Raw genomic sequence first — 22,962 nt, forward strand, 5'->3', positions numbered from 1 at the left:
TTTGGTAATTATAGTGAACATTACCAGTGTAACCTTGGGCATTCTGGTTCTCTCTTTCTGACCAGTAAAGAACTTCATCTTTGAGAATGGCTGTTTGTTACTGGCAAAGTTAGGGTAGCAAAAACATAATTCAGTCCACTGTTGATACTTTCCCTGCCAAAATTGATGAACTTGAAAATTCTTGTTTGCAGAATGGGCTCAGCAAGGTATGCAGCAAACAGCAAACAATGTACACAACACATCAAAGGCATTACATGGTGAAAAGTAAACTTGTATTCTTCAAAGTTTGAAGAGAGTTTCCCTTTCTAAATGGAGCAATGACAGTGATTCATTCGCCTTAAAAGACATTGCAGATGGCAGATTGTGTGGCATTATTGCTTGCCAATGGTTACGGTTGATGGACAAAGTAACCTAAAGCTGGCTGCTACATAGTGCTGCTTTTAGAATGACAAGCAGACCAACTGTGCACAGGTACCATACCCAAACTCAGAAAACTCTCCCCTCAGTTAACTCTCAAATAATTTAGGTCTCAGACTTCTCGCCCCTTAGTCAAAAGGTTGTTGGTTCAAGCCCCACTCCAGAAACTCAAGCACATAATCTAGGCTGGCACTTCAGTGTAGTACTGAGGGAGCACTGCATTGTTGGAAACCTGCATTGATAGTGGATGTAATGTGTGCTACTCATCATCTTGAACATTAGACTAACCAGTGGGATATGGCAGTAGGTACTGTCATGCAGTCTTATGGTTTTGCATGCTTAAGAGAGGATCCTAAAAGTATTGATGGGAAGATAAAAGGGGCATCAGTCCCATTTGTTGGTTTATATCAGTGTTTGGGTTCCTGGTAGATGCCAATTTTAGCCTGGACACAGTCCTTCAGGACTGTACTGAGAAGGAGCAAAAGGCATTTTGGTCTTTCTTGTTTTTCTTCAATGACAGCAAAGTCCCAATGCACTTTAAGCTTGTGGCCTGTAAGACAGATGTCTGAACAGCTCTCCTTCATGGTTCACAACTATAAGGCATGCATCTGAAAGGCTTGCTTTGGACCATGTATGAGATTCAGGACCAAGCTGTGGGGTGGATATTTAGCAAAAAGGGGAAACAGTTGTAGGGACAGAGGATCTCTGACCTAACCCTACCTAACACTAAACACTGTGGAGGGGAGTCAGCCTCTCGGCAGTACATCTCTTTGCTAAAACTCCTGACATGGGAAACTGGAGTCAGCAGTTGGTGACAAGTAAGCCTATTATGCAGCACTGGATTTTAGAACATTGGGCCTTCCACAGTACTGAAGGTTGTTGCATAGCTGAGAAAGAAACTTTGAGACTTTAGTTGATGGCTGCCAGAAGGCATTACCTGTAGGCCAAGAACATATGCTCATGTATCCAGAATCTGCTATCTCCCATGGGTTTCAGTGATACAAACAGATGCTGTTGAAGGTCCCCACCTCCAATGGGCAAAACCACCATTTCTCAATGGTGTGATCTTTTTGGCCATACTGTGGTCAAGAGATGGTGACACTGCACACATAGATGAGGTGAAGTGCTAACCATATCACTTGTGAGGAGACCCTGATATCTTTTGTCCACCTAAACGATGGCTCAAATCCATTCTGGTATTTCTTGTCGCTGGCTAGTTGCTTGTAACTTATAACCTAACTCGTAACTATCCTCCACCAGCTGGGGGGTGGGGGAATAGGCGGAGTTCCTTTGGAATCGAGCTGACTCTAAGATGAATCAACCAGTGTAGTCACTATTATAATGTAGGAAATGCAGCAGCCAATTTGCACATAGCAAGATCCCACAAACAGCAATGTGATTATGGGCAGATAATCTGTCTTAGTGATGTTGGTTGAGGAATAAATATTGGCCAGGACATCGGGAAGAACCCCCCTGCTCTTCTTCAAAATAGTGCTATGGGATCTTTTACATCCACCTGAGAGGGTAGACGGGGCCTCAGTTTAACGTCTCATCCAAAAGGTGGCACTTCAGACAATGCCACATTCTCTTAGTACTGCACTGGAGTGTCAGCCTAGATTTTGTGCTCAAGTCCCTGGAGTGAGACTTGAACCCGTGACCTTCTGAGTCAGAGGCAACCAAGTGAGCCACAGCTAACCATTGATGACTGACCAGCCTAGTGAATTGCATAGATGCATTTAAGGGGAAGCTAGATAAGAGCACAAGGTAGAAAGGAATGGAAGGATATGTTGATAGGGTTAGATGAAGTAGGGTGGGAGGATGCTCGTGTGGAACATAAATACCGGCATAGAACTGTTGGGCCGAATAGCCTATTTCTGTGCTGTAAAATTCTGCATAATGTAATTCTATGTAATCATGGTTCATTAATGGATCCTGGAGGCGTCAGTCCTGTCACGGATGGCTGGACAACTCCTTGGCTCCAGATAATTGTGGAAGCCAATGCCTTAATGAGTAGTGGGAAGCTTAGCAGTGTTCTGTTCTGGTTAGTTGAGCTGTTTTATCTGGTTAAACTCCAGCAAGACCCCTGAGTACCACTGGGGGTCCCTAAACTTTGACTTTTGCCAATTTACACCTAAACTTTCTGAGCTTAGGTAAGAAATGTGTCAGTACAGGCACACGGAAACTTTTCAGTAGCACAGTAGTTTGGAAAGTCTTATGTACAGTGATAGGTTTCTGTAGGTGTCAAATACTGACCAAAAAAATTTGCAATTTCAACATATTAAACCAACTTTAAAATGTGTGTTTGGTGGGGTTTTATAAGTTAACCCAAAACCAGGAAGCCTAAGTGTACTCCATATCTTAATCAATATACCAGTGTTCATCCACCTCCATTGTCTGCTCCCTACATTCTGCATATTGCAAAACATATTTAAAATACATCAAGATACAGTAGAAATATTTTTGGATATCTTTTGTGCTAACTTATCTTAATTACTATGGCTATAACAATATTAATAGCCGACCATGATTATAAAGCATTTTCCATATGATTTATGAACATATTGTAATATCATATCGCTGGGGCTCATTATATTTGTAAAGTACGTTTCTAATTACAATGTGTACAATATGACATAATGTATTAAAAGGTATTGTTGCCCCTTTAATTTAGCTGGCCAAGCTTTAATTTTTGTTACTGTTGTCCACGTGTCATGAAAATATCACTGCAGTCCTTGTGAGTGACATAAACACACATCATGTTCATTGCAACAATAACTTGGACTTATAAGTCTAAGTTTCATGAGTGCCACCAGCCCACGATACTTCGATATGCACTGGCGCTGGATGGGGTTCCAGTGCATGTCCTCTCTCACCCTGACTTGCCTCATATCTCACAGTCCTTTTCTTATACCAGTGATTGAGATAACACCACAGAAGTGACTTAACTGGTCCATGCTGCCGATGGGGAGTCTCGCCCATCAGCAGCAGATATTGGAATTTCAGACAGGCTACCCACAATTTTCCGAGCATGCGCCCAAATTTCTGCTGTGCGCTGCTGGTGGTACGCTGCAGCTCCAACAACACTCAAGAAGCTTGACACCATCTAGGACAAAGCAGCCCATTTGATTGGCACCCTAAACATTCACTCCCTTCACCACCGGTGCACCATGGCTGCAGTGTGTACCATCCACAGGATGCACTGCAGCAACTCGCCGGGGCTTCTTCGACAGCACCTCCCAAACCCGCGACCTCTACCACCTAGAAGGACAAGGGCAGCAGGCACATGGGAACAACACCACCTGCACGTTCCCCTCCAAGTCACACACCATCCCGACATGGAAATATATCGCCGTTCCTTCATCGTTGCTGGGTCAAAATCCTGGAACTCCCTTCCTAACAGCACTGTGGGAGAACCTTCACCACACAGACTACAGCGGTTCAAGAAGGCGGCTCACCACCACCTTCTGAAGGGCAATTAGGGATGGGCAATAAATGCTAGCCTTGCCAGTGACGGCCACATCCCATGAACAAATAAAAAAAAGGCACTGCGCCAGCAGTTTGGTCTTCTAAAATCAACCTACACATACTCAAGTATTGTTTTTAGATACTTTATATATGTAGATATGCCCAAAGTCAGACATATTATTAATAAATAATTGCATCTGCAAAGTACCTCTACAACACACAGATTATTTTAAAACATCATGGGCCAAGTAGAACAATCCACCTACTATTCCTGTGTTCCTGTGACAATCTAGGTATTGATCTTGCTGTACAGTTTGTCCCACAGTAACAGTCACTCAGATTACTGCATTATAGCCTGGAAATTACTATTGCTGATACTATAAAGCATTTTCCATATGCCATTCAAATGACAATGTTTCAGCCACTATTTTGAAGCAGACATTAACCTCTTTATTTTAAATGTGTTAAGCGTTCGTTTGCTAATATTGCCAACAGGCTAATATTACTAACTTGTGGTGCTGCCGATTATTTTAAAGTATCACTTCATCAATACAAATGTTGTGTGGATAATATTTCACAGACTATTTTTGTTCATGAGCAGACTAATTAGACACTTTTTGGTGATGTTTATCAGCATCAACTCATATTCACAGGAAATTCAGGCTGCCCCTCTCTTTTTTGACCCATTTTTAGTTTATTTTTATCCCTTTGTGAGAGTGGTTCAGGGTGACTTACCTCATGATTTTCTCTCTACCTGAGTGAGGAAATAGCCATAGTTTGCTCAGCGTTTCCCCTTGAAAACATGACTGAGATTGGGAACTCAGATTGAGTGCCATCATGCTGCCTACTCACATTACTCATTTTAGGCAAGAATCTGATGATAAAGGGGCCATATTTTCTTCGCCTTTTCAACATAATAAAGGATTTGGCTGGTTGGAAGCAGAAATTGGGACAGGAATTAAATTTACGGCCCTCAGGTGGGTCCATAAGACACCCACCTACAAATGGGTGGGTACATAGGCCCTTAGCAATGCAGGGAGCAAGAGATGAATCTCTGATATCCAGGGGCTGATTTTCAACTTCTGCCTGAAACGGGCGCAAAGTCATCTGAGCAGCTGCGCCACCCATCCAAAGCTGGCGTCGGGAGGCACAAACCATTTGACTGCCACCAGCAAACTGCAGGGCACCAAAGGAGCGGCCTGCTGCAACACATCAATTGTGGAAGAACAGGATCTTGACCAGCTCCCACGCTGAGCCAGACTGCAGGTCGGGTTTGGGGGTGGTGGAAGCCATTCGAGTGCGGGAGTTGGGAGGGTTCTCGCACAAGTCAACGGTGTTGTGCTTATAATCAATATGCCTGTACCCATAGTGGTTTGTTGTTGTCACAGACAAATCTCTTGAGTTGGATTAGATTAAATCCTGAAAGTAGGAGAAACTCTATAACTGGCGACCACGAAGGGACTTGACAGACAACGTAAACCAGGTATTATTGTTTCTACGGCAACAGACGCAAGGATTGTCGGTTGGCCACCCGGCGAAATCTTTGTGGAGTGTTAGAGAGACACTATCGGTCAGGAAACCTAAGTACACCAAGATGCCGAAAGGGGATCTTTGGAAAGAGTATAGAGCAAAGGTAGATAAGAGGTGTGACGATTCACACGTACAGACACTACTGATGGAGTGTCTGGGTAAGGGTGGCACAGTGTCTGCTTTATTGAACATAATACGACTTCAGCAAATTCTTTGTTTTTAACATCCTTTTGACTTAATTCACCATCATGTTTTACTTCTCAACCTTATGCCATGTTACACTGGGTTTATAACAATATCCAAAAACTTCGGTGCATATTAAATGTAAGTTTATAAAGACATCACACCATGCATGCATATATTAAAACTATTCAAATCGACTACATTTCTAAATCGACTATATCTTACAACGGCAGGCCAGACTTTTCTTGTGGGACCACTCCTGACCCTTCTGACCCACAACAATAAAAATGTTTAAATTCCTGGACTGTCTTAGAGCAGGGTGGACACTCTGATCATTTGTACCTGAAAATTGCAATCAGAGTCCTACAGTTGGTGAAGGACCCATATTTGCATATTTAAACAACATCTCTCCAAAAACAGACGGACGTGCTGTTCGATCATTTAGAGACCCGCCTGAAATTTATATTTCCACCCCTCACCCACCACTGTTGCTAAGACATATGAATTTATAAAGGCTGGAGTTTCCCCACTGCAATCAATCACAGAGTATTTGATCGCAATACTATGAATCCCATCATCAGATATTCACATGAATCTCACTGAATGCACCCGAAAGAGCTCCATGCATTAATTTTGGTCTAATTAACGCATTTTAAAGGTACACTTGGAATAATTAACTGGAGCATTCTGCACCAGTAGCACCCAATTTATGCAGCAACTTTATAAACCACCATATAAAAAATAAAAATAAATATTTTTAGATGCTAGACTAAATAAATGATAGAATAGCATACATGTTCAAAAACAGGTCTCCAAAATAGCAATGGTGGCAATGTTATGGTTAGGTTATTTTAACAGAATTACTGAAAGTAACATTTTTGAACACACATACTTTTCATGCAATATCTAAACATTAAGTGACATAATTATGGTGTACAGTTCCTTTAAAGAAAAAAAATACCCTTTTGGGTGAGAGTGGATGAAGTAGGCACCAAACTATCCCAAAATCATTTCTTTGTAAGTCAACAAAATTGTGGCAGTCGCAGTGTCAAACTGGAAGGAAGCTGGTCAAAAAAGAATGCCTGCTTAGCTCATGACCAGAGTAAATTTGCTCCAATGTGTGGATATTTCTCCCATCCCCCATAACCTTTTTTTGAAATCTGTTTGTTCTGCAGAGCAACCCCAGAATCCAAATTGACCTTTCATCCTTCAGACCTGTTGTCAATGATATATTGGCCTGAAAATTGCTCACAAAATAACAGCGAGGCTAACAGGGCTCACCGTTATTTCAGGGCACACATGCAGTCAAATGCGGAAATCTAGAAATTGCTCTACCATTTGCCCTGCTAGTTTGAAAGCTGTGCAGGAAGGACAACTCGCCAGGTTTTTTTAGGTCTAAACGAACTTTCAACTGCGTGGTAAGTCTTAATGACTGCCAAACAACCTCTCTGGAACTGAAAATTAACTTTTAAAAATGTGGAGTCTCATTCCTCCCGATTTTAATTGTTGTTGGACATCTATTTTTTTTTTAAATGTTTAAATTTTTAAAACTTTTTCTTTCTGTCTCTTATATCTGTCTTTTAATTCGATATTTCTTATCGTCTCTTTATTTCATTTTCTCTAACTGATTTTACATTGAATTCACTGTTGTGGCTTTCACTTCCTGGTTCTGACTGCGTGGCTTGTCAAGGATGCTTCAAACTGAATGGCTGAGGGGAGAGAGAGATCCTTTCCCCACTCTCACGGCTGACAGAAGCCCGGGAAAGACCGCTGCACTTTTTGCAGCTCACCATTGAAACAAGTTGGTGCCCAGAAGCCCACAAATAGTTTGTGGGTGAGTTTATAACTAACAAGCGGCGGGCGAGGTTCGTTCACTGCTCAACGCAATTTCTGGGCCAATAACCCTACCACAGAGAAAAGTCTTAGAATGTGTTGGAAATGCTCTCCAGAAATGAGGGAAATAAAATGACATTTCAGTGGCATATGTTGCTACATCTTAGTTTATATCTAATGAAGTGTCTTACCTGTCAGCCACCTATTATAATCAAGTTTTCTTAAATTACATTGAAAAATAAATTGGGGCAGAGTATCTACTTTGGGCGCAATTGGTAATTGGGTGCAAATTGCGCCCGAAAATTGCACTGGTTAGGCTACAGTTCGAGTTTCCGCTAAAATGCATTTGCATAATCACAATCGTAAAATCTTCCATGAACCAGCGCAATCAGGCAGCTTAACAGAGCGTAATCATTTTTTTTTTGCTTTGCAATAAAAAATATTCATTGATGTGTTTAAGATGTATTTAAGAGTGGTAACCTGATGCAGTTTTACTAATACAGCTGAAAATGGGTTTGTCACAAAAAAATGAGCATTTTTAACAAGAGTGTCTAGTCCTCTATCTGTGAGTAACCTGATTTTAAATTACTGAAAATGATTTTAAAAAACTATACTGCACCATTTACTACTTTCATTGGTGTACACTAGTCAGTTTCTTAGTAAATTAAATATTTTTTAATACGTAAAAACATTTAAAACGTGACTGCTAGTGCCTGTGCGCCCAAGAAAACGAGCTTAATTTGAAGACCCTCCTCGAACGGCGCAATCGGTGGAAACTCGCTTTCTTCGTTATTTTCTTCAGGGGGCAAGGCCAGTTTTGTGGGTGGGGCCGGCTTTAGCGCGATGATTTTTGAGCCAGCGCAAAAGATCGCAGAAACTCGAATTACACTGAACGTAACTTACACCCAGCATAAATAGAAATTCCTTGATCTTTTGCACTGGTTTGGCTGGGTTGTGCTGATAAAACCAGCGCAATCTAGCGGAAACTCTACCCCATTGTGTTTCAGCCGATGTTTTAATCAATTAGATTTTTCCAGCCACCAATTGATTCCTGCTTCTGCCTGAATGAAGTCATCAATTCAGAAATAAAATATTAAAGGAATATGACATCACCATCTGTATGCTTATTTTGCCTTGTTTGAAAAGTTTACCTACAGCACACCAGTATGGTAAGTAAATAATGAGGTATTTATGTGGTTTGGCAGTCAATTCTGCCATTTTCAGGTTTCTGATTAGACATAAGGGAATTCCAACCAATTGTTCGTATAGAATCCAGCTATTTGACTTGATCCTTATCCAGCTCACAGCTTTTTTAAAGAAGCAAATATAGTTGTTAAATACACATCGCAAAGACACGAAGTATATCTGTAATCGGTAGAGACATAAATTTAGTTTTCAAATCAGTCCTCCAACGATGCCCTAATTATTTAAATTGGCTCTCCTTTTCCATTTTGTGAGCCTTGTGAAGATCTGAGTACAACTTTTTTCAATCAATAGTCATTAAGACCAGTCTAGTTTCAGGTCAGTTTAACATACCTTCTTCCGAAGTAAAAAGGTGATGTTAAAAGAGTGCACTTTGAGTGCAAGTGCTTTTTAAGCTTTCGTATTGGTTGAAATTTTCAAGTCACCCAGCAGACATATTCATTTGAAGTGAACAGCTGTCTTGTTTTCTTGAGCCTACACACTCCACAAATACAGAAATTGTCACTTTTCTGTATTTGTGGAGTGTGTAGGGGATAGTAGGAATATGTCTCAGGATAAGGGTTCGGCCATTTAGGACTGAGATGAGGAGAAATTTCTTCACTCAGAGGGTTGTGAATCTTTGGAATTCTCTACCCCAGAGGGCTGTGGATGCTGAGTCACTGAGTAAATTCAAGGCTGAGAGCAATAGATTTTTGGATCCTAAGGGAATCGGGCAGGAAAGTGGAGTTGAGACCGAAGATCAGCCATGATCTTATTAAATGGGGGAGCAGACTCGAGGGGCCATATGGCCTACTCCTGCTCCTATTTCTTATGTTCTTATGTCTTTTTTAATAGACCTTTATAGAAAACACTAGAAATCTAGTTAAAATGGGCAAAACTGTATGAAAACAGGAAGGTTTTGTTTTCCATCTAGTCACATCTTAATTTATATCCTATAATGGACTAAACTAGTATTTTACCTGAGGTTTTATAAAGTAATGCCAAATTCTACTCATACCCACCAGCTTTTAGCAGGAGTCACCTTAGCACATGCAATTTTATTACAAATGAACGGAATGACTGAATCAATGACTTGAAGAAAAAATGTATTGACTTTGTAGTCTTCTGTGCAATATTTATTCTGTAATTATTTTGCTTTTGTTGTTCTCCTTATCTATTACTGCTGTTGTTTTTCTTACTTTATTTATTTTACTTGTTAGTTTTTATCCGTTCAACTCAGTATTTTATTCTTAATATCCTCTGTCCAGCATGATCCTGGTTTTCTAATTTTCCTTGTTGCTCACTCTTTCTGTTGTTTCTCTATTGAACTGCCCTTCTCTCCCCATGCCTTCTGTACCTCAGTTGAATTGCGCCCGTCATGCCTCTACAGGAATCGCCCCCGTCCCCCCAGTGCCTCTGCTGGATATGCCCCAGAGTTTTTGCTGGACATCTCTTTTCCATTTTTATCTCATCCACCATTTCTCTATTTTATTCTCTCAGTTAGAAATTAATTTAAGACAAACGCAAGGAAAAATAAACTAAATAAACTAGAGAGTCAAGTCTAAACAGAAAATCAAAATGCTAAAAAACAACAAGAAAATTAAACAAAATGCTAGTTTATCAAACAAAATGAGGAATTAGAGGAACTAAATAACATAGGAAAAACCAGAGAATTTACTCAAGAAGGAATTCTTATCAGACAGTTAAAGATGGTGCCCCTATGTTTTTACTCACAGACACTGTACTCTGCATTGTTTCATTGCTTATGTGCAGAAAAAAAAAATCAACCTATAGGGATGTAGCTGGGAGACCTTCCCCCAGCTTTACTTTTATCCAGTGCTACATAGACCACAGTACACAGTAATCATAAGATTCCACAAAGGCTGTAATTTCACTGCACAAATTTTCATACATTTTTAGAAAGCAAGAAAAATATAACTAACATAAATGAATGCAATGCTAATTAAAATTATAAATACATATTTAATTTTTACATGCACTAGAAATTTATGTGCAGCGATATTGGTTGAGCACAGGTTGAGCTTAGCTGTGAAGCGCCCTACAGGACAATCTGCTGACAATCACTGTCTAGGCAGGCACAGGAATAATCGCCGGTTAGATGAGATGCTGGAGGACTTCTGGCACCTGTGGTACCTTAAAGAGTCAGCACCTTCGAGAAAGGAGGGGAGAAAACTGGGAGAAAAATTATTCTTTTCCCCCTCATTTTCAGATATTGTAAATGCTTTGGTCATTTTTGGCCTCACTTTAATTCTAGATCATTTGGCTCTTCTCTCTGGTTCATTTGCCTTTTACTCTAACAGGTTCATTAATGTTACAGGAAAGCATTTCTCCTTGATTGCGTATGTCCAATGGAATGGTCCTGATATTTCCTTTATAAGATACTAACAGAATAAATTCTCAAAATGGCTGTTTGACAAAAAAAATACAAAATGAAAGGGTAGAGCCAAATCTCCAGGGAGAAGTGACTGGAGCATTTAAAGAATCTGAAAAAGAGAAAGAAGTTTTGTTTCTGACAAGTAAACATTCAGTATGCATTTGCAATTTTGATGAATATTAAGCATTCATCATTATTGTGCATTTTGTTTCTTATTAATGAATATCTTAATACCTTTTTCTTTACATGCCAAGAAATAAAACTACAGACCTCAGGAAATCTGAGTGCCATTGTGGAATTTTACTAGCAATACAAAGAATGGAGAAGGTAGTGCCCCTCCCCCCTCCGCCAGGTGCACTGTTATTTGCTGCTTTTCTCTAGCACAGCAGCACATTGTTTAGAACACTTGGCAGCAGACTGTGTCTCGGAATAAATGATTGAAGTTTACCATCATTTAAGCAGGGCTGACTTCTCCTTTAAGGACTCCTGCTGTGTTATATTTCAGACCAACTCAATCAGTCATCAGCAACAATTGTTTAAAAAAAACCACAAATCTGAATCCGTGAAAAGAGCAAATGGTTCACAGCAACATTTTCTTGTTTGGAAAAAATCAACTCGCTGTAAAAAGGGGATTGATTATATATTGTTACTCAGCACAACAAACACAATGGTATTATAAGTCACTTGATGGAAGGATGAGTGAGAAAGACAGAGAGACAATTCCTTTAACAGCACAATCATCTTTTACTTCAACATTAGAACCTCTATCTGACAATGATGTACCATCCCTATCAGCCACACTCAGAAATTAATGGAGATGTTTCCTGGGCCACACCTACTTGTAAGGATTTTCCATGTCTTCTTTTCTTCATCATAATACTGAGCTAAGTTGCTTGGAAGTCGATCCGGACCTGGAGGTAATCCACCAACCAGCAACAAGATTTTCTTACTGGAGCGAATTCTGGAAAGAGGATTCAAAGAAAATCGAAAATGTTTTATTGTGCAAAATGAGCATGTCTCATGTAAAGCGTGTCAGAGTGCATTTTGTCAAATAATTACTCCCTTACTAAATTCTCAGTCTAGCCTAGGGTTACTGCCCTTCCAGTTTTGAACCAGACAGTCTGGTTTTTGAGTTGGCTGCCTGTTCAGAAATTCACAAACTATAAATCAGACACCAAAATCTTTTTTTTCTGCCAATTTTCTTCCTTCCTATCTTCTCATGCCAGCTTACAGTTCCACTGCCACTTTCAAGTACCCCAAGTAGTCATTGTTCATGTGTGAACCTTGACAATAAGTATCTCAGCCTAGTCAATTGTGGGGCATCATAGCTGAATGCAATCCTGTTCTCAACTAATGCCTATACATATACACTTCTAGTAGAGGCCACTGGAGAGATCAGAAGCAGGAATCCTAGGCTGATTTTTCCCCCACATGCCCAGTGGTGCTAATTGTACAGACCAGCAATTGACCTGGGGCCGTCTGTTCTGTTTGGCTCAGCTACCTCATGCCTTCACCAGTTGAGCCATCAGGGATTGCCAAAATCTAATTCTTTAAAAAAAATCCTTTTTTCACCTACTTTTAGTATGATAACATTTGTTCTTAAGGTTTTGAATCAATTTTCATCAGCAGCAAAGTAATATCAGAACTCAAGCCACAATTCCACCATCTTCCCCGACCCTGCACAGTTTTGGATTTGGCAATGCTAGGGCAACCTAGTTTGGTCTCCAAAAGATGCAAGTGTAGTGAAAACTGTATCATAAGTCTCAAACTCTGGAGCCTTCACACACCTTCAGCTCCCTTCCCTTAGACTGCACAGTAGTGTGACTGAGAGATGTTCAGACCCTTGGATCATACTGAGTCTGGCTTTAATCTATCCCATATGTCTCAAGACAGCAAGTGAATACTAGCAGGGTGACATATCATCAGACTGCTTCCTGCCTGTGTGCTTGGATGTGTTTGGTCTAAGGTCTGTTGTAGTGTGAAGGTTATAAACCTGGTTCTCTTATCTCAGTTGCAATTGTATTGAACTGTACCTACGGCATCACTCCAATTACTAACAGTTGCTCAGTTTTTTAAAATCTTTGAACTCCATGGCCTTTAAATAACCACACTATGGGATAGATCTTGACTTTGTGCAATAGTGTAAAATGGGTGATTGAAGATAATAGAAATAAAAATAGGGAGAGAAGTAAAATGGGCTGCCGGCTCGTTATCACCCGTTTAACATGCACAAAGTCAAGGTCCACTTCGTATAATTTTTTTCTCTATAAGTTGTTTCCAGTTTTCTGGGTCTTTTCACAACATGCATCATATCATACCTCAGAGGGTGCCAGGAGACATGTCTCCCAGGCCTGTTCCATTGCTACTCTTGATCCAAGCATTAGGAAATACATGACGATCACCCTGAGAGACTACTCTAATCTACCCTTCCTTCTTTTAGGGAAGCAACTCAGTACCCTCCTCTAATGGCATGTTGTAGGGTGCACATCTAAATCCTACCATTCAGTTCTTCAGAACACCAGTGTGCTGCTTCACTACATGTACCAACACTATCTTCTTCAAACAAATATTTTGACAAATATTTTTGTTTAGTTACATCAAGATGAACTCCCTGCAGATGTTTGCCAGCTCACTTTTTAAGGAGGTATGCTTGACATCAGATGAGCTGAAGCGACATCTTGTCTGTTTTGGCATTTGATGGCAGATTTATAACTAGCAGTGCCAATGGTAAAAATCTGGGCAACATCATAATTGATTTTCTTATCAGAACAAGTTTAGTTCAACAAGTAATTTTCAAGGCAGCGCAGAGCATTTGTCATCAATAGTTTTGCTAGACTTTAAAGCAAACAAAACAGCAACAATCAGGCTGCTGTTACTGCTTTCCTCATTTTAAGCTTTTTGTGCTGCAAATATGATTTTTTTCTTATAGGTGAGACACCCGAAGCTATTTTCTTCCCATCCCTTAAATAGATCTCTGCTGTGCATTTACCATCCCTCAGCTAAGACAGGCCACCTACTCGCAGCTCTTGCCAATACTATTCCAAAACTTGATACTGGGAGATGCGTGAGAGGCCTGGAATGATTTTCCTTGATTCTCACTCTAATGTTCTCACCTTCTTTAAGGGAAACAGTTAATCTACTTTTTAGCTTTTCCCCAGAGGCACAGCTGAGATTGAGAGCTCAGGGAAGATTATCGATGTACACCTGCACCCTACCACATCATGGTGCAGCTCATGGGAGTTCTACAGCAGTATGTCCTAGAGGCAACAAGGGGGCAAGCCATACTAGATTTAGTAATGAGTAATGAACCAGATTTAGTTAACGGCTTAACTGTGCGTGAACTTCTATCCAATAGCGATCATAACATGATCGAGTTCAATGTAGTGTTTGAAAGGGAAAAAAGTGAATCAGCTGCTAAGATTCTAGACTTGGGCAAGGCCGACTTCAATGGGATGAGACAGAGACTGTCCACAGTAAACTGGGCAAATCTGTTAATGGGTAAAACGACTGATGATCAGTGGGAAATGTTTAAAGAAACATTTAACATGATACAGAATCGGTTTATACCCCTAAGGGGCAAGAACTCTACTTGCCAAAAAAAACAGCCATGGACAACTAAAGAGGTAAGGGACAGTATAAGACATAAGGAAAGGGCATACAAAAAGGCAAAAAATGGCACAGATCCTGGCGAATGGGAAAGATACAAAGATCAACAAAGGGTCACAAAATAGATAGTAAGAGCTACAAAAAGAGAGTATGAAAAGAAACTCGCAAGGGATATCAAAACCAATACGAAGAACTTTTATAGTTATATTAGGAAAAAGAGGGTGGTCAGGAGCAGTGTTGGCCCCTTAAAAACTGAAAGTGGGGATATTGTCATTGACAATGGGGAAATGACGGACATGTTGAACAATTACTTTGCGTCAGTATTTACAGTGGAAAAAGAGGATAGCATGCCAGAAATCCCAAGAAAACTTATATTGAATCGGGGACAGGGACTCGATAAAATTAACATAAGTAAAGCAACAGTAATGAAGAAAATAATAGCACTAAAGAGTGACAAATCCCCAGGACCAGATGGTTTCCATCCCAGGGTTTTAAAGGAAGTAGGTGAGCACATTGCGGATGCCCTAACTATAATCTTTCAATGTTCTCTAGATTCAGGAACTGTCCCTCTAGATTGGAAAATTGCACATGTCACTCCGCTTTTTAAGAAAGGAGAGAGAGAGAAACCAGGGAATTATAGACCAGTTAGCCTAACATCTGTTGTGGGGAAAATGCTGGAGTCTATAATTAAGGATAGGGTGACTGAACACCTCGAGAATTTTCAGTTAACCAGAGAGAGCCAGCATGGATTTGTGAAAGGTAGGTCGTGCCTGACAAACCTGATTGAATTTTTTGAAGAGGTGACTAAAGTAGTGGTCAGGGGAATGTCAATGGATGTTATTTATATGGACTTCCAGAAGGCATTTGATAAGGTCCCACATAAGAGACTGTTAGCTAAGATAGAAGTCCATGGAATCGAGGGAAAAGTACGGACTTGGTTAGGAAGTTGGCTGAGCGAAAGGCGACAGAGAGTAGGGATAATGGGTAGGTACTCACATTGGCAGGATGTGACTAGTGGAGTCCCGCAGGGATCTGTCTTGGGGCCTCAATTATTCACAATATTTATTAACGACTTAGATGAAGGCATAGAAAGTCTCATATCTAAGTTTGCCGATGACACAAAGATTGGTGGCATTGTAAGCAGTGTAGATGAAAACATAAAATTACAAAGCGATATTGATAGATTAGGTGAATGGGCAAAACTGTGGCAAATGGAATTCAATGTAGACAAATGTGAGGTCATTCACTTTGGATCAAAAAAGGATAGAACAGGGTACTTTCTAAATGGTAAAAAGTTAAAAACAGTGGATGTCCAAAGGAACTTAGGGGTTCAGGTACATAGATCATTGAAGTGTGATGAACAGGTGCAGAAAATAATCAAGAAGGCAAATGGAATGTTGGCCTTTATATCTAGAGGACTAGAGTACAAGGGGGCAGAAGTTATGCTGCAGTTATACAAAACCCTGGTTAGACCGCACCTGGAGTACTGTGAGCAGTTCTGCGCACCGCACCTTCGGAAGGACATATTGGCCTTGGAGGGAGTGCAGCGTAGGTTTACTAGAATGATACCTGGACTTCAAGGGTTAAGTTAGGAGGAGAGATTACACAAATTGGGGTTGTATTCTCTCGAGCTTAGAAGGTTAAGGGGTGATCTGATCGAAGTTTATAAGATATTAAGGGGAACAGATTGGGTGGATAGAGAGAAACTATTTCCGCTGGTTGGGGATTCTCGGAGCAGGGGGCACAGTCTAAAAATTAGAGCCAGACCTTTCAGGAGCGAGATTAGAAAACATTTCTACACACAAAGGGTTGTAGAAGTTTGGAACTCTCTTCCGCAAACGGCAATTGATACTAGCTCAATTGCTAAATTTAAATCTGAGATAGATAGCTTTTTGGCAACCAAAGGTATTAAGGGATATGGGCCAAAGGCAGGTATATGGAGTTAGATCACAGATCAGCCATGATCTTATCAAATGGCAGAGCAGGCACGAGGGGCTGAATGGCCTACTCCTGTTCCTATGTTCCTATGTCCCTATGTTCCTACTGCACTGTGCCACAATACTACTGTGAAAGTAGCAGTTCATTAAAGCATTCCTTTATCCTTTTGACAGTAGGTCAGTAATTAGGCTTAGGACAAGCATTGGGGGTAATTTTATCCTAACTCACCCAGTATGAAAGCCACGAGATCAGGTGGAACACCAGTTTTACACTTCACCCAATGTTACTTTCCATTGACTTCAATAGAGAAAAAAAATCGGGCAAGGTGGAAAACTAGTATTGCACCCGATCCCGTCAGTTTATTGATGGGTGTGTTAGATTAAAATTACCCCCATTGATTCTGATTTGCCCTCTCTCCCTGTGTGAAAGCATCTGGACACCTCTCTGCAGCGCTGTTTAGAGGCATGGCCAAGATTGGGAATACAACATGTAGAAGTTGGTATTCTACAGCACATGAGAGCTCAAGGGGTGATTTTAGGAGGCAAATTTGGGGGCGGGGGGGTTCTGAAAATTGCGCAAATGCAACCAGTCGGCTTCCAAGTTTCCCAGGGACCCCGCTGGCAATTAAAGCCGGCAGGATGAACGTTAAAGAGCCAAATGTACCTCATTGAGGTACTTAAGGCACTTTACCTGTGACAGATGAAGTGATTAGAAAGATTTTTAACTTACCTGGGCGGCTTGCCCACCGCTTCTGATTCACGCCTGGTGAAACCAGACATGAAGGGCCAGATCAGGGAAAAAGAAACTAAATAAATTAAATAAAAAAACATGCAATGAAGTGAAAACACTAAAAGCACCTACCTTTGAAACCTGCTCCAATGTCCCCTGCTCCGATGTCACCCTCTTCACCCTCCTGATGTCCCCCTGATCTTACCCTTCCAATCTTCCCCTCTCCCTCTGGTCTTCCCTTCTCCTCCCCTCTGGTCTTCCCCTCTCCTCCCCACCCCCCGGTCTTCCCCTCTCCTCCCCACCCCCCGGTGTTCCCCTCTCCTCCCACCCCCGGTCTTCTCCTCTCCTCCCCCCCGGTGTTCCCCTCTCCTCCCCCCCTGATCCCCTGATCTTCCCCTATCCTCTCCCCCCCCCACGGTCTTCCCCTCTTCTCCCCCCTCTCCTCCCCCCCCCGGGTCTTCCCCTCTCCTCCCCCCCGCCCCCGGTCTTCCCCTCTCCGCCCCCCACCCCCCAGCCTTCCGTTCCAGCACCGGATGATGTCTGGCTCTCTCCCTTTCCCACCCCCCCTGGGGTTGCAGCTCCTGATGGCAGCCAGCCTGTCAATCAGGCTAGCTGCCGGGCGTGAAACCCGGCGAGGACGTTAACCACTATCAATCAATGTGCGATCGCGTCGGAAATGGTAAGTTTAGTTCATGTGCGGGTTTGCCACGCGCCCAATCGCCCACCCCGCTGCCAACCCGCCTCCCCGCTAATATCAGGGCCCAACACTCTGCAGTGGAAGATTTAGGAGTGATGTGAGGAATGTGACTACATGTATTTTACTCGTTTTTGACTCAATTGAAAAATGGCATTTAGATTGATTAATGTTTAGTCCACAATGATGCTATATGCTTTTGTAATTTACTAATAGATACAAAAAAAATCCCTAATTTTAAAAATAATTGTTATCAAGACAAGATTATTAGTGTTAAATTAAAGTATATGGTCCTATGAAGAGTGGAATTGAGGCAGGTGAAATGTCTTTAGCTAAATACTCTGATTCAGTCCATCCTCTTTGATTCATGCGTTACATTTTTTTCCTTGCTGTTACAATGTTTAATAAGTTACAGTAAAGTTGATCACACATGTCAGATCCTTACTTTCTTTGGAGGTTAATGTCTTTATTGAGCAATTTGTTAAAGTTTCACAACTTTGGATGATCTCGGCATGAGCAGCCTTGTACCTGAAGAAAAGAATTGGCTTTATTGCCAACAGCTGCTTTTCATGTGTATTTTTCACTTCTTTGTCTGAATTTTGCTATCAGATTCAGCCACCCCTCCCAAAAAATTAACTTTCAATCTGTTGGTAAGTAGGTGTTATTTCAGTGCCTGTGGTATTTACCAATTGTATACTTCACCATGTATCATAAATTTACAGCCTGATCTATATACTCCTGCCCAGCTCTCTTACATTAATACCGACTTAAGTCATATGAAGTGGTATACAGATCACAATAAAATTATGTATATATAAAAAAGTCTACTCAAAATTACCACAAAATGCACCAAAAAAAGTCAAAAATGAAAGTTTTCAGGGGTACGGATGTGCACCTTAAGTGCTCATTTCCCCCTTCAGAAATTTCTAAATCGACCACCGACACTCTGCTCTGCTGCATGAGATCTTTCTGCTCTGTAGTACATTTATACCTTTATGCTACTATGCATTTGTAAAGTAAAATGTGGGGGAGAATTGCCTTGTCCTCCTAAGTACTCTTCATATTGTAATTGGTCTTGTTTCATTAAGACAAAAGTCAACTGCAGTGCAGTAATGCAGTGAAGCTCCAACACGCTGGAGCACATTTTCATGTGGGCTTGCACCTCCACCATCCTCCACATGGAATATTTCCCCTTTTTAGCCAAATCATCGAGAGGAGACACTGAGCAGAGATCAAATATTTCTCCTCATGGAGGGAAGGAATCAGATGAATGGACCATTCGTGTGCACCTCTTCAAAGGTTGGAATTTGCTGTAGAACGGTGCTAAGAGTGAAGAGACCAAGAGAAGGAAAGGGATGCAAAATGCTTTGACAAACTTAAAAATAATAAGGAGTGGAATCAATTATATGTTCACAGAGAAATAGTTAAACGGTTATTCTCAAGCTGTATGAAACTAAAAGGTTAAGAATTTCAAATCAATTTGGAATGGAGATTGAGGATATGAGCAACAAATTAATTACCCAAAGATATGGGGCTCGATATTAGGAGGGAGGCGGGTTGGCAGCGGGGGGGTCGACTGGGCGCGTGGGTAACGCTCCCAGTGAATTCGGGGTGCTCCGCACGCGATCGCAACCTAATTGAAGGCAATTACCTTGGCTTCCGGGTTTCCGCTGGAAAACTGCACAGCGGGCAGACTGCGCAGCCACATCATAGGCTGACAGCTGGAGGAGCCCTATTTAAAGGGGCAGTCCTCCACTGACTGATGCTGCAGAAAGGAGCCAAAATTACAGCGTGGAGCAGCCCAGGGGGAAGGCTGCTCCCAGGTTTAATGATGCCTCACTCCAGGTCCTACTGGATGGGGTGAGGAGGAGGAGGACAGAGATCTTCTCTCCGGCGGACGGGAGGAAGTAGCCTACCTCTGCCGCCACGAAGGCCTGGCTCGAGGTGGCAGAGGAGGTCACCAGCACCACCAACATATCACGCATCTGCATGCAGTACAGGAGGCGCTTCAATGACCTAAGTAGGTCAGCCGAAGTGAGTACACTTACTCATTCCCCTACACTCCGTCTGCCACATCACCACCCCCACCCCTCATCTCCTTCTGCACTGCCAACACTACTCTATCACATCATTCCTCATACCCACTCAAAGCTCATCCTCAGCTTACCTGCACTTACTCACCTCGCCAGTACTCATCCCACCACTACCACTCAACCCAATCCTCATATAATCTCGTGGCTCCGTCTCATACTCACCCTCTCATGCATCTCTTTCACAGTCAGCCTCACCCAACCTGCCACTACCTGTGCTGCAGCCACAGGGCATGCATCACATGTGTAGTAGGAAGCGTAAGGCAAATGTGTCATGAGCATGAAGGGGATGCACAAGGGTGTTTGAGGGTTTGTCATGGTTTTTACTTATATTTGATTTCTGATCAACTCACATTACATATTATATTGTCACCACTACTGCCACGTCTTTGCAAATCTTGTCTGGTTTGTGCAATAATGCCCTTTCCTGAGGATCACAATGAAGAGTCACACCTGATGCCACCCATTGTGTCACTGCAGAGTGGGTGGAGGTGTATTTGCAGGGCTCTTTTGTGCAGACGACTGAGAGACATCGGCGATGTCCCCGGTGGCACCCTGGAAGGATGCGGAGGAGAAGTTGTTGAGGGCAGTGGTGACTTTGACAGCGACAGGTAAGAAGATGGTGCTCGGGCCAACCGGGAGCAGCTCGGCATGAAGGAGGCTGCAGATGTCCACGACTACATGTCGAGTGACTCTGAGCCTCTGTGTGCACTGCTGCTCAGAGAGGTCCAGGAAGCTGAGCCTCTGTCTGTAGACCCTGTGGCGAGGGTAGTGCCTTCTGCGACACATCTCTCTCTGCGGTTGCCCTCTCTCCTGCTGTGCAGGTGGGTGTGTCACAGCACTGTGTAGTGAAGCTCCATGTGTCAGACATGGACAGCGTGGTCGGCGAGGCTGGTGATGCTGTTCATCCTCCGAGGAGGTCATGACTGCAGCTATGGCGGCCCCTATCCGGAAGATGTACATTTGAGGGGGGTCCGCAAGGTAGGTAAATGTGTCTGCACACCGGGGTTGAGGTTCCAAGTTGGTGAATTTTATTGTCAGGAGGAGGGTGGTGGAGGCCAAACTTTGTCCAATGTGACAGAGTGGCCTCCTGCAATGAGTGAGGGTCTCCCCCCCCCCCCCACCTGTCAAATGGACCTTTGCAGCTACCACAGGCTGGTGGCTGCAACACGTCCATTTCAACTGGGAGTGTTTCCCCCAGTAGGGGAAACACGCTCAGTTGAGATGAAAATCCCAACCGTCCCAAAATATCCTACAAATCAGGTCTGCTAACGACCTGAACTATGTAATTAATTGCCTTAAGTGGGATGCCGCTGGCTTCAATTGCCGGCAGGAGTCCTGCATGCGGGGGCTGCGCGCGCATCTAAGCGCGTCACTGGGGAACCCGGAAATGGGCGGGTTGGAGCCGGGCTCTGGACCCGCTGCGGGAATCTCCAATTTTCGGTGGCCCCCCGCCACGAACCCTCCGGCTTGGATGTCCAAAAATCGAGCCCATGGATTCAGAAAGAGGCCTAAAATCACGGCCTCTCATTCTTCTATCCTGTTTTTATGCAAAATACCTCTTTACACCCACCTAACTGATTCTCCTTATCTTAAAAACTTTGTGATATCCTCTTCGAAAACACGTCAAGTTCCACATGTACGCTGATGACACCCAGCTCTACCCCACCACCACCTCTCTCGACCCCTCCATTATCTCTCATTTGTCACACTGCTTGTCCGACATCCAGGACTGGACGAGCAAACATTTCCTCCAACTAAGTATTGGGAAGACCAAAGCTATTGTTTTTGGTCCCCGCCGCAAACTCCATTCCCCCCTAGCCACCGACTCCATCCCTCTCCTTGGTCACTGATTGAGGCTGAACCAGACTGTTCGCAACCTTGGCATCTATTTGACCCTGAGATGAGCTTCCGACCATATATCTGCTCCATCATCATGATCGCTTACTTCCACCTCCATAACATCGCCGTCTCCGCCCCTGCCTCAGCTCATCTGCTGCTGAAACCCTCATCCATTCCTTTGTTACCTCTAGATTTGACTATTCCAATGCTCTCCTGGCCGGCCTCCCATCTTCCACCCTCCATAAACTTGAGCTCATCCAAAACTCTGCTGCCGGTATCCTAACTTGCACCAAGTCCCGTTCACCCATCACCCCTGGGCTCGCTGACCTACATTGGCTCCCGGTCTGGCAACACCTCGATTTTAAAATTCTCATCCTTGTTTTCAAATCCCTCCATGGCCTTGCCCCTCCCTATCTCTGTAACCTTCTCCAGCCCTACAGCCCTCCAAGATCTCTGCACTCCTCCAATTCTTGCCTCTTGCACATCCCCGATTTTACACACTCCACCATTGGCGGCCGTGCCATCTGCTGCATAGGCCCTAAGCTCTGGAATTCCCTCCCTAAACCTCTCTACCTCTCTCTCGTCCTTTAAGACGCTTCTTAAAACCTACCTCTTTGACCAAGGTTTCGGTCACTTGTCCCAATATCTCCTTATGTGGCTCGGTGTCAAATTTTGCTTGATAAAGCTCCTGTGGAGCGTTAAAGGGAGAACATATTTATGAGAACATATTTATCTTCCTCAGCCTTTTAAAGAACCTTGTGTATCCTAGAGCATCAATATTCTTACTACGTCTTGTGGATCACTTGTAACCCACCTCTTCCTCACATACTACCCTCAGCAGATCTGCCTCTCCATGTGTCTCTCTGCCTCTGTTTTCAGCTCATTCTTGGGTATTTCTGATACCAGGATTAAACCTTATTCCCTTTCCTCTCTCACTTTCCAGTGACAGAAAGCAAGAGAATGATATTAGGAGGGAGGGCTACCCCAGCAACCACAGTGTAAGTGAAGATGCTGTTTTTGGGCAATGGGACCTTTAGTTCTGATAGAGTCATTTCATT

The 22,962-nt window shown here is 42.7% G+C and overlaps 1 protein-coding gene across 1 annotated transcript in view; it reads right to left on the bottom strand.

The window, feature by feature from the left end:
• klhl14 (kelch-like family member 14) overlaps nucleotides 1–22,962 on the bottom strand; it is a 95,143-nt gene that overhangs the window by 67,101 nt on the left and 5,080 nt on the right. The window contains exon 3 of the mRNA XM_067975471.1: nucleotides 11,845–11,966. Coding sequence (XP_067831572.1) covers nucleotides 11,845–11,966 — 122 coding nt within the window. The remainder of the gene's footprint in view (nucleotides 1–11,844; nucleotides 11,967–22,962) is intronic.

The sequence above is a fragment of the Heptranchias perlo genome, chromosome 3, assembly GCF_035084215.1.
Source record: "Heptranchias perlo isolate sHepPer1 chromosome 3, sHepPer1.hap1, whole genome shotgun sequence".
Classification (NCBI taxonomy): Eukaryota; Metazoa; Chordata; class Chondrichthyes; order Hexanchiformes; family Hexanchidae; genus Heptranchias; species Heptranchias perlo.